This window comes from Acipenser ruthenus, chromosome 1 (genome assembly GCF_902713425.1).
Source record: "Acipenser ruthenus chromosome 1, fAciRut3.2 maternal haplotype, whole genome shotgun sequence".
Taxonomy (NCBI): Eukaryota; Metazoa; Chordata; class Actinopteri; order Acipenseriformes; family Acipenseridae; genus Acipenser; species Acipenser ruthenus.
This window is the reverse complement of record NC_081189.1, coordinates 2,792,817-2,810,606: the sequence shown is the minus strand read 5'-3', so window position 1 is coordinate 2,810,606 and position 17,790 is coordinate 2,792,817. Positions and strand designations below refer to the sequence as shown.

Sequence of the window (17,790 nt, the reverse complement as noted above, 5' to 3'; positions counted from 1 at the left end):
TAACAACCAAACGAGCAAGATAGGCCGAATGGCCTCCTCTCGTTTTTAAACTTTCTTATGTTCTTATGCTTTCGCACAGGATTGGAATGAACTGACAAATGAAGTTCTTTCAAAACAAAATGATAGGATTTGTTGAAAAGGGCACGTAACTGTAGCATAGAATGATGATGTGTATTGGAAACTATGATGTTTTCATTGATTTTTACACCACTCATGTTGCTTCATAACTTATTAGCCAAGAATTGTATTGACTGTAAGATATTAACCATCCATGTTATAAACACTGACTAGCGTGTCATGAGAATAGTTTGAATGTTTTGTATTTTCCATTTACACTAAAGATTTGTTTTACTGGGTGTAACCTTTGATTTGTGTCCCTGGTATGCTTTAGCACTTGCTCCTTATTCTTTTGGAGCCTCTTCCATGAAACCGTCTTTCTCCCCAATTTCTGCCCATCTTCACATTGGTGGTTGCTAGGTTACAATTAATCATACCATCTTTTTACAAAATAAATCAAATCAAATTAATGAACATGTATACCATGCTTGCTGTATAAATCAGGAAGCTGATTCCAGGCTGTTAGGTATGATATTCATTTTATTTTAATTTACTGTATGGTTGTTATAGCCAGTGATTTTGTGCCCCCCTCCTGTAAATCGTAGCTAAGCTGGTATGTGTTCCCCTCACTTTGTAGATCTCACAAAGGTCTGCACATTACAGAAAACATGCATTTGATTTTTTTTTTATAGTGTTATATTTTCAGACTTCTTAGTACATATTTTAAGGCTTCAGAAGTTGCTGCTAGGGGTCCGAGTTCTTGAAAAAAGGAAACAGAATGACATGTTTAGGCTTTTTATGCTTTTTAATATTTCTCAAGGAAAAAACCTCTCTCCTTCCAAGGAACTAACTTGTGTATTTTCAGTGTCAACTGCATTACTTCAGCATAGCGTTGACATTTCTTTAAAGCACAGTCAAAAACGTTATGGCAAAACACAGTAGGTAAGGTTCAGTGGAATGTGTGTGCTCAATGTTTGAATTACCTTTGCTTATCTGTGTGGTAGCACATCTTCCTAATGGACGGATTCAAGTTTCCAATACATTTCAATGCATTACATTCATTTCAAAAACACGCAGAATAGAAACACAGTATTCTTGGGTTACTGATAACTACTCTCCCCTTCAGGCCCTGCTGGGATGTTGGGTAATGAGGCCACAACATACTTGTAATGTCTCCTGAAACGTTATCTAATTAAAAAACTGTGTTTAGTCTGTGTTTTTTGGCAGTCAGCATTCATGGTTTGCAGGCGTTTATTTTCATTTGCTTCTTACTGCCTTTACAGTGCTTTTAACAAACTAAATATCATTTGCAAAACACGATTAGAAATGTCTAAATGCATTGGTAGAGCTTGGTAGTGAAGTGGGCTGCACAGTGTCTGACTCTAGAGGAGCATTCATTCTTCATGAGCGCTAACATTCTCAAACGCCACATTGAAGATATGTGTAGAATGTCATGTAACCCTCATTTAATTTATTTTGAGAATTTTCAGACTTGCAAACCTCTTATTTGAAATCTGTCTTTAATTGTTTTGCTACATACAGTATACACGATTTCCTATGCCAGGTGTAATCTTTCTCCCATTCTCTTTCACTGGAGCTTTAAATCCTGCTGTCCTGCAACAAAACAATGCGGCACAGTTTGGATATGCAAACGACATAAAGAGTCCTTTGACATCACAGCAACAGAGGTCACTGAGCCGAACGACTGATTCAGTCGATCATTTTATTAAAAACCAGGACCTTAAAACAAGGAAAGGCCAAAGCACTTGTCATATTACAACTTTAAGTACAGGACGCAGCATTCCCCCTCCCTAGTTTAACATCCTTGACTTCGCCTCGGATTTTATACCCACACAGAAGACTCATTATCCCCTCACACACTCTAGTTATGGGTAATTGACATAGGTCACTGGGTGTTCTGGCAAGAGATATCCCCTGAGCACTTAACACTCAACACATCTTACAACAACAACAAAACAATAGGACAGCATAGCAGGCAGTCAGGCACCATCAGATTCTTCAAGCACAGAACTACCGTAGATTATACAGTCTAGTTTAAGTTTCAGAATGATACACTGCTGTTTTGTCCAATCACTTTCAGATTATGTTTACTTTCAGACAATTATTCAAGCATAACAAGTCTCTATCTAACCTATTATTCTCGCTGTTGGAAAGTTTACAAATAAACACAGTACATTTTGAAACTGAAGTATTGGGGAGCAGAATGCCCCTTTTGAGACATATTTATAGCTTTGAGGACTTTATACGTGAGTGGTACCCATTTTAAAGGCTTTGAAATGGTAGAAGTAAAACATTGCTCTCTCCCTCTGGTTGTGTTGTTGGCTCTTCACTGCCTTGTTCTAGGATGTACAGATTTAAAGTTTAACCAAAATGTGGAGGTGATGGAGGAAGAGTTGCTGTTGCTATTTTCGCATTTTAAGCTGGTATGTGTTCCTGTCACTTTGTAGATCTCACAAAGGTCTGCACATTACAGTAAACATGAATTTGATTTTTTTTATAGTGTTATATTTTCAGACTTCTTAGTACATATTTTAAGGCTTCTGATCTGATCATGAAGGAACACAGTCAGCACTGAAAACGTGAGTCATGGGGAAAGAAGAAATTGGTGAGAAGTTGCTTCTCTGAGTTTGAGTACTTAAAAATGAAAAAACGGTCTCATCTTCTAAGGAAATGACTCGCATATTTTCAGTGTCGACTGCATTCCTTTGGTGTAGCCTCTGCAAAGCACAATCGCAATGTGGAGGTTATGGAGGTAGAGTTAATGTTGCTGTTCCAAAAACTAGGTATAAAATGGATTTTAAAGTCTTGTTAGCTCCTCTTTAACAATCATCTAGTTTTGAATCACAAAGTCAGGGCTGATTGAAGCTTTGTAGATCCTGGTAGAATAATACATTTTGTTCTTTATTATTATTATTATTTATTTCTTAGCAGACGCCCTTATCCAGGGCGACTTACAATTGTTACAAGATCTCACATTATACATTATTTCACATTATACAGATATCACATTATTTTTACATACAATTACCCATTTATACAGTTGGGTTTTTACTGGAGCAATCTAGGTAAAGTACCTTGCTCAAGGGTACAACAGCAGTGTCCCCCACTGGGGATTGAACCCACAACCCTCCGGTCAAGAGTCCAGAGCCCTAACCACTACTCCACACTGCTGCCCCAGTGTTCTTGCTTAGACTGAACAAAAGGCATCATTATAGAGCAAAAACCCACAGGGCAATATACCAGTGATACCAGTGCAACCAGTCTGCCATTCAATCCCAACCAACCCATTGATGAGTCCTCTAACAACAATGCACTACAAATCTACATAACTTCTTCTATCTAAGAGACTCGAAACAGTATTACGAGCACCATCAGTTGAAGTACAATACATATAAAGACAGGCAGTCGTGTTGATAGGTTGATAGATTCCTGACACAGAGCTTATGTGAAATAGTTAAACTATATCCACATTTGACTGTATCCGGATACACAGATAATCCATTAGTATTTGTTTGTATTTTGTAATACTTTGACAATTTACCGTTTACTGTAAGCAGTGTATTTCTTGACTAATAAAGGGGTCTACATACAAATACAAGCCTGAAGAGAAACATCTGGTGTGAGCGAGCAATGAATTTGGGTGGCCAAAACTAAAAATCCACAAGTGAAATTAGCAAACATTTGCGGTAGTTACTACATTCATGCAGGTTATTGCATTTGTAGGTAACCTAACTCCGCAAATATGAGGGTTTACAGCATTGACCTAACCACACAAGTATGAGGGTTTACAGCACTGACCTAACCACGCAAGTATGAGGGTTTACAGCACTGACCTAACCACGCAAGTATGAGGGTTTACAGCACTGACCTAACCATGCAAGTATGAGGGTTTACAGCACTGACCTAACCACGCAAGTATGAGGGTTTACAGCACTGACCTAACCACGCAAGTATGAGGGTTTACAGCACTGACCTAACCACGCAAGTATGAGGGTTTACAGCACTGACCTAACCACGCAAGTATGAGGGTTTACAGCACTGACCTAACCATGCAAGTATGAGGGTTTACAGCACTGACCTAACCACACAAGTATGAGGGTTTACAGCACTGACCTAACTACGCAAGTATGAGGGTTTACAGCACTGACCTAACCACGCAAGTATGAGGGTTTACAGCACTGACCTAACCACGCAAGTATGAGGGTTTACAGCACTGACCTAACCATGCAAGTATGAGGGTTTACAGCACTGACCTAACCACGCAAGTATGAGGGTTTACAGCACTGACCTAACCACACAAGTATGAGGGTTTACAGCACTGACCTAACCACGCAAGTATGAGGGTTTACAGCACTGACCTAACCACGCAAGTATGAGGGTTTACAGCACTGACCTAACCACGCAAGTATGAGGGTTTACAGCACTGACCTAACCACGCAAGTATGAGGGTTTACAGCACTGACCTAACCATGCAAGTATGAGGGTTTACAGCACTGACCTAACCATGCAAGTATGAGGGTTTACAGCACTGACCTAACCATGCAAGTATGAGGGTTTACAGCACTGACCTAACCACGCAAGTATGAGGGTTTACAGCACTGACCTAACCACACAAGTATGAGGGTTTACAGCACTGACCTAACCACACAAGTATGAGGGTTTACAGCACTGACCTAACCACGCAAGTATGAGGGTTTACAGCATTGACCTAACCATGCAAGTATGAGGGTTTACAGCATTGACCTAACCACGCAAGTATGAGGGTTTACAGCACTGACCTAACCACGCAAGTATGAGGGTTTACAGCACTGACCTAACCACGCAAGTATGAGGGTTTACAGCACTGACCTAACCACACAAGTATGAGGGTTTACAGCACTGACCTAACCATGCAAGTATAAGGGTTTACAGCACTGACCTAACCACACAAGTATGAGGGTTTACAGCACTGACCTAACCACGCAAGTATGAGGGTTTACAGCACTGACCTAACCACACAAGTATGAGGGTTTACAGCACTGACCTAACCACACAAGTATGAGGGTTTACAGCACTGACCTAACCACGCAAGTATGAGGGTTTACAGCACTGACCTAACCATGCAAGTATGAGGGTTTACAGCATTGACCTAACCACGCAAGTATGAGGGTTTACAGCACTGACCTAACCACACAAGTATGAGGGTTTACAGCACTGACCTAACCATGCAAGTATAAGGGTTTACAGCACTGACCTAACCACACAAGTATGAGGGTTTACAGCACTGACCTAACCACGCAAGTATGAGGGTTTACAGCACTGACCTAACCACACAAGTATGAGGGTTTACAGCACTGACCTAACCATGCAAGTATGAGGGTTTACAGCACAGAATCAACCCCCCCCCCCACCACACACACACACGCACACATAAACTAATGTGCAACAGGTATGCATGTATTATCTTATAAAAGTACTAAGTTCCCATGGTAAAAGCATAACAATGTGTAATAAATAACAGTAAAAACATGGTAAAGTATAGGTAAGCATTGTAAGCATGGTAAATGCATAGTATAACCATGGGTAAAGTGAAAAATTACTTTGGTAAGTATTTATAAGAGCTGCAGAAATAACAAAATGTCCAGAACTTGTGAATGCGAAGTTCATCCAGCAGTAATGAACCAAAGACTAATGGCCATGTATGAGATACTGCCCGGCCTCTATTAGGATGTGTCTATCCTGATTGGATTTGGCATTACCCTGGCGTGGGGCATGTTCTCCTGGTTTGCCCTGGGTCCCTTAAGATTACTAAAGCATCATTGCTTTATGAGCATCTGAATGAGCATGGGAATGGTCTAACAGGATCACTGCATCAGCCAATACTTAAGTGTGCTGAGCTGTCAAATAAACCACATTAAACTTACGCAAGCCAAAAAGATATACAGAACTTATACTACTGCAACGTAGTGGAAAAACAATGAGGTGATCTGTTTACTATAGCAGACATTAAAGTCAACGAGGAAGTTTGAAGGTTTTTTATTTTCCGTTTACACTAAAGATTTGTTTTACTGGGTGTAACCTTTGATTTGTGTCCCTGGTATGCTTTAGCACGTGCTCCTTCTTCTTTTGGATTCTCTTCCATGAACATATATACAATGCTTGCTGTATAAATTCCAGGCTGTTAGGTATGATATTCATTTTATTTTAATTTACTGTATGGTTGTTATAGCCAGTGATTGTGTGCCCCCCTCCTGTAAATCGTAGCTAAGCTGGTATGTGTTCCCCTCACTTTGTAGATCTCACAAAGGTCTGCACATTACAGAAAACATGCATTTGATTTTTTTTTTATAGTGTTATATTTTCAGACTTCTTAGTACATATTTTAAGGCTTCAGATAAGACCATGAAGGAACACAGTCAGCACTGAAAGCATGCGAGTCATGGGGGAAGCAGCGATTGGTAAGAAATTTGTTTCTAGAAGAAGGTTAATGTGATCGTTAGCATGATCAGACACAGCTGCTATGACTAAGATTCCACTGCTAATGAAATATGATCCGGGTGACGGGAACAGACATTTGAATCAACTAAATTACCAACAGAAAAGAAAAAAAAAATCACTGCTAAGATAAACATCTTTCTTCACTGTTGTGTAATAACTCTTCATATAGGTTTGAATGTACTGTTCTCAGTATTTTATTGGAAGCAATATGAAATGAGGCCCTGCAGTGAAAATAACAGCTTGACCCATATTGAAGAACAGCCTATTGAAAAGCATTAGACCCCACATAGCTGCAGGAAAATACAAATCTTACTGCCGACTGTTCTTTGGAGCCTTCTGTATGTCTATTGCAATGCATTGTGAGAGCACAATGGCACAGCATGCCAGGTACCAGCGGCACAGCTGTCAGACAGCTAAAACAAGCTTTTATTATGATTGCAAATGGATATGTTGTACATTTAGAATTGATCTTACAAAGCCCCAACGAGATTTACCCTTTATGATTGTAGCTAACAAACTAATTCCATCCATTGTCCACGCCATGCATATCCATTCCCTATATAGGGTTCAAATGTCTAGTTTTGAAGGAAACCTGCTCTACATTTTAGCAAACACTTATTTTCATCACAGAGTGGTGAGGGTATGGAATGTGTTACCTAGTCATGTTGTTGAGGCAGAATCACTTGGATCTTTTAAGATCTAACTTGACAAAGCTCTGAGATCAAGCAAAGTCCTAGGAACAAGTTTAGAAGAACTGAATGGCCTTCTCTTGTAAGTAAATTTTCTTATGTTTCTTATTCACCTGGATAGTGAAATCTTTTCCAGGGCCCACTTTCCTGTCAGTAAGCAACCACTTCCCCTAATGACTGACAGGGTTTGTAGCCAGCAAGATGCTTTGACCCGAAGAAGGGAGTGAAATGATCTAGTAAGTAAAGCAGTACCAGACTTCCTGGAGGGCAAGGCTAGCAAACAGAAAGTTTCCTCTTATCTAGTGTAGATGTCATGTTTTAAAGAAAATACATGTTGTCTCTATGTAGCTTTCAGAACTGCACACTGAACACCTACAATAGCTCGGACTGAACCACCCTCCCCTCTCATAGATGACAATAGCTCGGACTGAACCACCCTCCCCTCTCATAGATGACAATAGCTCGGAGTGAACCACCCTCCCCTCTCATAGATGACAATAGCTCGGACTGAACCACCCTCCCCTCTCATAGATGACAATAGCTCGGACTGAACCACCCTCCCCTCTCATAGATGACAATAGCTCGGACTGAACCACCCTCCCCTCTCATAGATGACAATAGCTCGGACTGAACCACCCTCCCCTCTCATAGATGACAATAGCTCGGACTGAACCACCCTCCCCTCTCATAGATGACAATAGCTCGGACTGAACCACCCTCCCCTCTCATAGATGACATTAGCTCGGACTGAACCACCCTCCTCTCTCATAGATGACAATAGCTCAGACTGAACCACCCTCCCCTCTCATAGATGACAATAGCTCGGACTGAACCACCCTCCCCTCTCATAGATGACAATAGCTCGGACTGAACCACCCTCCCCTCTCATAGATGACAATAGCTCTGTGGCCCCGTTGATCTCTGTTCCACAGATCCAGCTCTCAGCTTCCCCGTCAGCGCATGTGTGCGTGTGCTCTGCTAGTCCCCGCTTCGGTTGGTCTTCGTTGTTGCAAACCAGGAAAGTTCAATTTAAACTTAAATATCTTAACAAATCAGTTCGAAAAAAAGAAGAAAGAAACCCCTCTCCTTCCGTATTATTTCTATGTGTTCCTGTCTTTCCTGTGCCAGCTTTCCAGCTTTTCTGTAGTCTCTAGTTGTTCTCCGTCACTTTTCTGTAATGGTTGTGACAATTGCAAAACAGGTACATTTTATTTGATCTACAATCACTTTGAGGAGTCGTCCTAAAATTAAGGGGGTAGCTGTGCTTTTGGGTTAAAAATAAACTTTTAAGAAGTGGCTCCTGCAATTTTTGTACAATGTAAGTCCTCTCTGCATCACTATTCCGACCCCAGTATTACTGTTATCCTCTAGTTAAGTGACTGTGGAAGTGGTGGTTGATGCACACTACCTCCTCTAGAAAAGGACCCCGTTTCAGATTGAGAAACCGCAATGGGGTTTTTTCTTCTAGATTTGAGAAATGATTCAGACTTGTGAAGATCAGTTTGGCACGGGTCTGAACTATCGCAGTTCACTTATGAATTCTTGTTGCTGTTGAGAAGGATGTTGTACTGTATATTATGTTCCGTTCTCTGCCCCTGGTGAATGTCAGACCATATGTACATAAGTGAGAAATACCACATGGAACCAAAGTGCTATTAATCCCATCCTCTCAGGGGAAGAGTGTTGCAGGGGGCAGGGGCAACGGCTTGACTTTGGTGTAGAAGTCGTACTGGAAGAGAAGACATGTTTGTGAGCTCTATTGAGGCCACGGGTTTCTTTAACTTCTGATTTTTATACAATGTTAATCTAAACAACAAGACTACATTGGGTAATAATATTATCCAGTCAAGCTGTCATGTAACTTACAGGGCTTGAAAAAACATGAAAAAGACTGCAGACATGCTGTGGCACTGCGTTCAGTTACAATTTACCAATACAGTATGTGTTCCCTGAAGGACAGAGTGGAGAATGACACACCACTAATTAAATAAAAAACTAGGATTGAAACTGCAGGTCTAAAGGATCTAGGGGACTTTAACTGATACTTACAGGCTTAACTCTACTATTGAAACATATAGAACCGTCTTGTTAAATAAAGAAACACAGTTAGTCCACCGATTAGTGACTCTTCGGAGTTTTAAAAAGTACCAGGACGTACTGAATTAGAAAATCAAATGCAAAGTTAAGGGCTACTGGATTGGAAAACAGGCTTGTTTCAGGGTAAAACCAATTGTTTTCTAATACCTAGAAAAGTCTCCAGCATGTTAAAGGTGTAGCTGGTGGGTCATGGGGTTTTCTAAAAGTATTATTATTATTATTATTATTATTATTGTATTTAAAAACACTAACATAACTGTTGTTTCTCAAAACCGTAGTATATGGACTGACCAAAAAAAAATTTTTTTAAGTAAATAAAAATGTTATGTACCAAAAGATCATATTTTCTGTTAGGGTGCAACTTTGATTTGGTGGTCTTTGGACCCCGTTACCCCACACCACAAAGACCCCTTTTTTGTAAGTGCAGCTGTGACTCCACTGTCCACTGTGATGCAGACTGTCAGTGTGGATTTCAGTCATTCATTCACAGAGATGGGTACTGAGCCCATTCATTTTCCCCAATCGAACCAATACTTCACAATCCCACTCATGGGAGACCTCAGTGGAGTTTACTGAGACTGCATGTGATAAATGACCACAATGAACCAAATAATATGGAGTAATATTTTTATTAAAAGTATATCAAATAAAAAAGAAGGATTCAGGTTCAGTATAAAAATGCATAGGAACAATTACATTATTAAAAAACTAAAACTTTAAAAATATTTTGCTGTAAGCTTAAATGCTGTTTTCAATAGCTTTAAAATGTATGGTGTAGCACTGGCATTCTGTTTATAGTGTTGCAGTAATGATAAAATGAGAGTCAACCAAAAATAATTGTGGAACTTCGCTGTACGTGCTGGTTCATGCAATGCAAAGCTACACAGCATTCATCCTCTAAAAGGTCAAACTTGACAGAGCTGCATTCTGATACAAATGGGACATTCTTTTAAAATAGAATACTAATGTACTCTATAAAAGGCACACAAAGACAACCTCACAAAAACACAGAAAGACATTCATTGTACATTGTTATTCAATTCAATGTGAGAAATACAGCTGTGTATACAATTTCAACATGAAGTTTCTAAAGATGTCCTGCTCCCATGTCTGTTTGTAGATTTGAATTCTCCACTCACCCCTTGAATTAATGCTGTTGCATACACAATGGAGACAGGCTGTGTTAACATTAGTTCTATAGATCACACCCGGTGCTTATGATAATGCTCTGTCTCCCTTAACACTGTGGTGAACTCAACTGCAATCAGCATTACTCTAGTGCTATGAATTGCTATACCTCCTACTGTGTTCCTTATGGGCAGTGCAAGGTTCTGTTGCAGAAGTTTCCTATAGACAGTAATTTCCTATTTTGATCAGTACTGTACAATATATGAGTTTATGTATCAAAAGTTTTTTGTACCAAAATACTACACATCCCTATAAAAGAGTATACAGGACCATTAAACAACAGCCTAATCCTAGTTATTTCTTTTGTATATAACTTTATCATAAAAGTGATAAGACTTCTCACAGGAGCCCCTGAGTAAATGTTACCCTAAAGCACTTTATAATGCGGGTCATGTAAAAGCATGGCAAAGCGATCATCCTCCAGTAATGCTGGGCTTTTTGGGAAACTGCTACATCGGCTACTGGTCAGTTCACTTCTTCATTGCAAGACCTGCTTTTCTAAATCTAAATGATCTGAATTGCCCGGTGATCTGGGAAGCTGGATGACATGCTTTAGAGACCTCATTGCATTTCTATAAGACATAAACAAAAATCACTGATCCTCAGCCAATAGTATTTTAGTAGCACTTTCGATTACAGGGCATACATGACTGTGTAATAACATAGTAATAACATGGTAACTAATCGTGTTTTCTGGTCTTAAAGGGTGGCTACTGGTGTATAAGTGTGCTTACATAGGAATGATCACAAAGTTACCATGTTATTACATCAGGTAACAAGATATTGTTCCCAAAGCTATTTCCATGTTATCACACAGTAGTTACTAAGTAAGAGCAGAAATAATTGGCAATCACCCAGTTATAACAATTTAATTACATGGGTGTTCATGCCATGCAATGCAAAGTGCTACCGACATTTCCTAGTGCTGTAGACAAAGTTTCAAGACTGACATTCACAAAGACATGCAAACATGGTAAACTATTGTACATGCAAAGCATAAGCATGGTAAAAGCATTAGACAACTGCAAATTACCAGCAAATTGACAGGGCTAGACTTTTATAAGGGTCAGCCCTTTACAAAGCAGTGGTCATAACTCCCACTTGTTTTGATTATAGCATATAACTAAAAAACCTTTAAAAAGTACAGCCATTTATTAATTATAAACAAAAATCACATTTTAGGAAGCTGCTTTATTGATCAAGCTAAGAAAAGAGAACTTTAAATAAAAAGCCACTGATTTTCTGTTCCCATGTAAGCACATGAAACATACAAACCCTGTTGGAAAAAGCATAGTGCATCAATTCTGTTTTTTGAGTTGTTATTCCTGTATCCAAGAAGCTGAAAGTTTTTGCCAGACTTCAAATCCCTTTGAACTTCTGCCATCTTCCACATGTTAGATACATATAAACATGCTTCTTCAAGCAAAGTTGAGACACATCCGGTTCTGAAAATCAAATAAATAAATACACAAATAAATAAAACCCAGGAGTTTCTCTCTCCTCGTTTCTTGGTTGGCCTTGTGTTGTGTTCCATGCCATTTCTATCAGCTCTGCCGCATGAATTGCATGGATGTGCATGTAACAGTGTATGAAGCGTCCCCTACTGGGGAGAAACGGGAATAACATAACACTTGATCTACACGCTATCCTTCAATCTGTGCCCGTTGGCAAATCTCGGAGAGACCACAGTGCTTTGCCCGTGTCGGCAGCTAACATAATCTGAAATGCTGCAAAACGGATGCATTGAAGAGGAACCCGAGCCATTACAATCCTGTGCTATCAAACTCTGCTTTTGTGCCATTTATAAAATCTGTAATTTAATGTATTTTTGTGAAATAAGTAGTTATAAAGCACAAACCTATTGCACAGATTATTTCTTCTGTCCACTGATCGCCTTTTATTTACTTGGGCATCTCCCCACTCTCTAAATGCTCACACACAGGACAATACTGTATTTACATCACAAATGCTCCTGTGCACAGACAGTGAAATGCCCAACTTACCTTCTGTTTATGGTTCCGACAGAATTGGCTCCTCTTGTCAATCTTGGCTCTCAGACTGTCCACCCAAGGCTCATTAGATGGGGCACAGAGCTTCTTGTTTCCCTTTGTGGTAAACCTGGGGAATCAAAGCCATCACAGCGTCACTGCTGATTTCAGAGTCAGGACACCAGCCAGTCCAGTAAACGATACGCTCACTTTTATGTTCTGTAGCTGGTCATGTACCTTGGAGGAGGTACACTGAAAATGATCTATCCTCACCCCCCAGCCCCACTTACTATACGGGGAGGCTGACTGGAAGCTGTGAGGAGGTGGAGGATGAAAACTATCAATGGATGCTTTCAGGATAAACAGCCAATTGGATAGAAAGAGGCATTTGTTGGGTACAATTTAGGAGTGTGTGGTTGGAGTCTGATGGATTAAAAAGACTCCAGCAATGACATTGTGGCTAGAGGTGCTCAAAACAAGTTCAAAACAGAAAAACAAAATCATCAAAACGACTCAAAACCCAACAGTATTATCTGAACTCTTTCCTTTTTATTTATGTAGAAACATGATCAAAAATATAATACCTGCTGGACCCCGACAGTAATTCAACTACTAGTTGGTCATCTTTTGCTATTTAACACATGGTGACTATGGCAGAAAGAGGGCTGTGTTAAGAGTTTAATTGTGCCAGTGTTGAGAACCAGGGTTGCGATCAGTGAAATAGACCTGATTGACTTTAGGGCTTTCTACAAAGAAGATGCTAAAGTACGAAAAACAGGAAATAGTGATACCATGTCTGGAATGAGCACTTACACCACTGCTGTGAGGTCACATCCGTCCTGCTGGCCTTGTTCCTTGTAGTTCTTCACTATTTTAATTGGGATTGGGGACTTGCTCACTCGCAGGCAGCAGTCCACAACCAAGTTGCTGTCTCCATAGGCTGCTGTGGGGAAAGCAGCAAGGTCACTGATTGGTTAATATTGCACTATAGGGGCTGACCCATATGTCATCTATTTCTGTACATTTGTAGCTTGAGATATGTTTCATTTTCCATCATTCAGTTTGATTCAAAAAAGGTTCAGAATACATACTTAATTGGTTTGTTTTCACATCAGTCTGGAAACACAAAGTGAGATGGAATGGAACCAAAAAAAAACATTGTCACAGATTGTCACGCAGCTTCCAAAAGCCTCTAAAGCAATACAACCAGTGAGCCCAATAACTCCGGGCAACCATCAAGCAGTGAGAACCTTCTGCCTGGACGGGGGAATGGAGGTGAGCAAGGAGACGACACAGAGGGGGTGACAGGTAGGCTTTTAATACCGGCAGCTTTCTCGGATTTCATTAAAAAAGCTATTTATTTCGAACATCTGAAATACACTAACCCTGCTGATTCATTAATGTATTAATTGATACATTAATGTATTCATTGACGGAATTACAGCCTTGTTATGCACAATTATTATTATTATTATTATTATTATTATTATTATTATTATTATTATTATTATTATTACTACTAAAACCAAAGTGAGCATTTACACCTCATTATTAATTTCTGCAGTTACAAGGCAGTCATAATCATAACTTCTGACCCCCCTGCACCGTGGCGTGTTTAAAAATGGCATTTGAGTAGAGCTTTGCATTTGACAATACTATAAAGCTGCTAGTCCATGCAGCAGCCACTGTATTAAACATTGTAATTATGTGTAAGTGCTCATGTATTTACTAAGTAACTACTATGTACATACACATTAATCAGAGACACAGTGTAAAGTGTAACCCAGCACTGTTCTCCTTGCTAGCTTGCATGAATGGCTTATACAGTACATTACATCCTTATCAGCAGATCCTCCCCATCCTAATATAACATGTACGTATTCATTAACTTAACATTTTCTGCAGTGCAGGTGTGTGGGTGTATGCATGAACAGCTACCTTTGTTTGACGATTCTGAAACAACAACTAGTTGGCAGTGACACAAGAAAATGTACTACTATCGATAGCAGTTTCATCACTACTGAACTTTGTTAAACTTTTCATGGGAAAATTCCCCACTGAAAAGTAATATTTTTTCCTTCTTTATTTCGGATTGAGAATGAATGCTTCAGAAACATAACATTAGCAAACAATGCTGCAGTCATTAAATTTGAATGTGAACGCCCTGTACCAATAAAAGTTACAAATGAAAAATGAAATATCACAGTGACAGTGTCGTGTTCTGATTGAATGAGATCAAAGAACCTTAACAACACAGGAGGTTATTTTGCACACTTCCCCATGCATGTACATGTTTCGACCATCTCAGCTTAGCTGTGCATTATTAACATTATGTTTTATTACTCTTTGTCTGTTTGACCCTTTATGGTTTGTGTGTAAAAACTATAGGTGACAAAATGAATGCAGGGTTAGTGTTATAATACACAATAGAGACCCAAAATGAATGTGTTTTTATGGTGGAACCATAACCTCTCAGCTACGTATTGTTTTATAGTGGAAAGTGTAGGTTCAATGTAATTTGTTTTTTTATGTACTGTATGGGTATTTTGCACGATATTGCCAATAACTGTATGCAAGTATAAGGATTCTGAAGCAGCCCTGATGTACCAAATAAAAGGTCTTTTGAGTCTCTGAACTCTTAGTAAATAAACAGTGTTGTGCAATGGGTGGCGAGACACAGCTGGTCTATTAGGAGGATGAGAGATGACAGCATAGCATATGGTCAAGTGATTACTAATATGAGCGCCAGGAAGGTCAAATAAACCCTAAATAAAAATAGACTTAGCAAAGTGAAGTACATAAATGACCTGAGGTTTTACTCATGTTCAGTTTAACTGCTAGTATACAACAAATGTTCCAAAATATTGAAATGCTTACCTGAAAAACAGTAAATGCTAAATTGTAGAATATTTCGTTTTTTATGTCCACCTTTTAAAGACATTCTATTTTCACTATCAGTGAATTATCAAACAAAATAAAAACATACATAACTGTAAAAATAACAACAGACACCTGAAATGTCTCCTTCTTGTACTGGACCGAGCAATCTTTAACAGAAACATTTTTCAATATTTGATGCAGCTGGTTACTTTTTCGTTGAAGATATTTCAAATAAATTGTGCAGCTCTGTGCAGTGTGTTCAATCATTTACCGGAAGCAAACTAAACCGGCTGCCAGGTTCCTAAATGCAGTGTAACAGGCAGCGCGTCAATAAGGCAAACATTTGCTGTATTCATTTTTAAGTGATAAAATATATATGTTTACATTATTCTTTCAGAAATAGGAATGTTTACAGGGAACTACATATTACATGGCAATGGGTTAATTTCTCAATAGTCTTAAACATTGTCAGATTTTTTGAGGTTACCTCACACTGTCAGCACTAAGATACTGGGCGGTGGTACTGCATGGATAAGCTTCAAAGGCAATACTGATACGTTTTAAAATGCTTCCGTATTAATCCCTTCAACACTGAGATTGCAGTTTCAGTCCCATGTGTTATGCTAAAGAACAGCAGAGCTTAAGTCAAGCTGTGTGTACAATCAGAAATACATTAGCAATGCTGTACCCATGAAGTATCTGCCTGTTTGCTATCTGTTTATAACCAGCCTCTTATATAATTGGATAAATGTTTCCGTACAAACCTAACAGAATGTCAATAGCTGTGATCCTCATAACAATGTAAACCAGGCTCCTCATGTTCAACCCTGATAAAGAAAATGTGAACTGATTGATCATAGACGAGTTTAGAATCGACTCATTTTGAGTACTAAACTCATTCCCGATTTACCAGATAGAAGCACTTTTTATAAAATGGCATTAAATACAATTATAATGAATGGTCAAAGATTCTAGTACATTTGCATAAAGCCTTTCAATTTTCATTAGCAACAATGGAGCACCCACTTTCAAAAGAAACTGAGAAGTTTTGCACAAATAAACTTTTTGCATACATGTTATTCTGAAAAGGATTGGGGTATGATATGCCAGTGCGACCCTCAACCTGGGGAAGTTGTTCTCAAATGTGTATTTCTGTTTATTTAACCCTGGGTGAACATGGAAAGACTTTCAGCTGGTGCTCACCTGTGCAGTCTTGAAACGCCGTGTCATAGAAAGACATTTTTTTGCAAAATGAATAAAATCCACTTCATTATTATTTATTTTTTCAAACACTATGTTTCTCAGTGTAATTGCAAAGTGATAACATATGCAACTGTTCCATGGCCAAAAGTTCTGGTTCTCAGCATATATAACAGTTTAGAATATACTTTTACAATTGCTTTACCAATTAACAACAGGAAGCATATCTGCATCCCAATGGATAAATGGCCATCATAAATTCACAAAATACAAAATTCACACCCCACAAGAATGGCGACCACTGCAAATTTAAGTTGTAAACATAAATGAAAGAAACAACAGAGGAAATAAATAAACTCTGAAACTAAAAATGATTAAAAGGAAACGAAACTGTTTTTCTGCCAACCATTTGTAGAGTACATAATACCTTGAGAAATATACTAAAAAAAAAAAAAAAAAAGTTTCAAAGGAATCACATATTTTAGCATTATGACAAATTGCACTTGTCATAACAAGCTTTACAATGCAAAAACAACACATATACATATATAAACAACATTATACAGTATCTGAATTCTTAATGCATATTTTTGTAGCTGGAATTATTAAGAATTTAAATGTTGTAAATAATTATTATTTTGTTTTTTCAAATATTTTTTGCATTGTAAATCTTGCTATAAGAATTGTTCAATTTCTGTTGAAAGCTGTTCTCAGTGTTTGTAATATAATATAAAGTTAAAATATCCAGGATCATGAGAAGAAGCCTACCTTTGGAACAGCAGTACAGCAGGAAGCTGCAGAGGAAGAGAGCAGTGATGCTGGGAGCCATATCGACGCTTGGTGTTGTTCTTGGCAAGGGCAGTCTCTGACTCCTGCTTGTTTTCAAGACAGATCCTTAAGTCACTGGGGCTCTGTGTTGCTGAAGCTGAAGCCTTTGTTATTTATAACACCTAGATAAGTTTCACTATGAGTTCACTGAGTAGGAGGAGCCGTGGATAATAGTATTTTTTTTATTCAAATTTTTTAAGTCATTTATCTCTTTCCTGAAGATACTATAAATGCATTGCTAAAATTCTCCAAAAATAAAATGTGCCCCATGCCAAATCAAGAACATGAGGTGTTCCACATGTAATTTGCATGTGGTAACAAAACATGCCATTTACAATTCCTCCCTCCTCACACACCCTTGTTCA

The 17,790-nt window shown here is 38.8% G+C and overlaps 1 protein-coding gene across 1 annotated transcript; it reads right to left on the bottom strand.

The window, feature by feature from the left end:
• Positions 1-9,954: 9,954 nt before the first annotated feature.
• LOC117969846 (C-C motif chemokine 19-like) lies at positions 9,955-17,523 on the bottom strand. The gene is made up of 4 exons (XM_059029148.1): positions 17,366-17,523; positions 13,331-13,460; positions 12,533-12,647; positions 9,955-11,974 (listed from the first exon to the last, which is right to left on the bottom strand). The coding sequence occupies exons 1-4, from the start codon at positions 17,424-17,426 to the stop codon at positions 11,948-11,950; spliced, it is 333 nt and encodes a 110-aa protein (XP_058885131.1). The 5' UTR covers positions 17,427-17,523; the 3' UTR covers positions 9,955-11,947.
• Positions 17,524-17,790: the final 267 nt, after the last annotated feature.

Excerpts from the sequence above, each read along its gene's own strand:
- LOC117969846 (XM_059029148.1), bottom strand. The coding sequence starts at position 17,426 with ATGGCTCCCAGCATCACTGCTCTCTTCCTCTGCAGCTTCCTGCTGTAC. Across the intron at positions 12,648-13,330 it reads TGTGACCTCACAGCAGTGGT|GTTTACCACAAAGGGAAACA; the intron begins GTAAGTGCTCAT and ends TTGATTCCCCAG. Across the intron at positions 11,975-12,532 it reads GTCGGAACCATAAACAGAAG|AACCGGATGTGTCTCAACTT; the intron begins GTAAGTTGGGCA and ends TTTGATTTTCAG.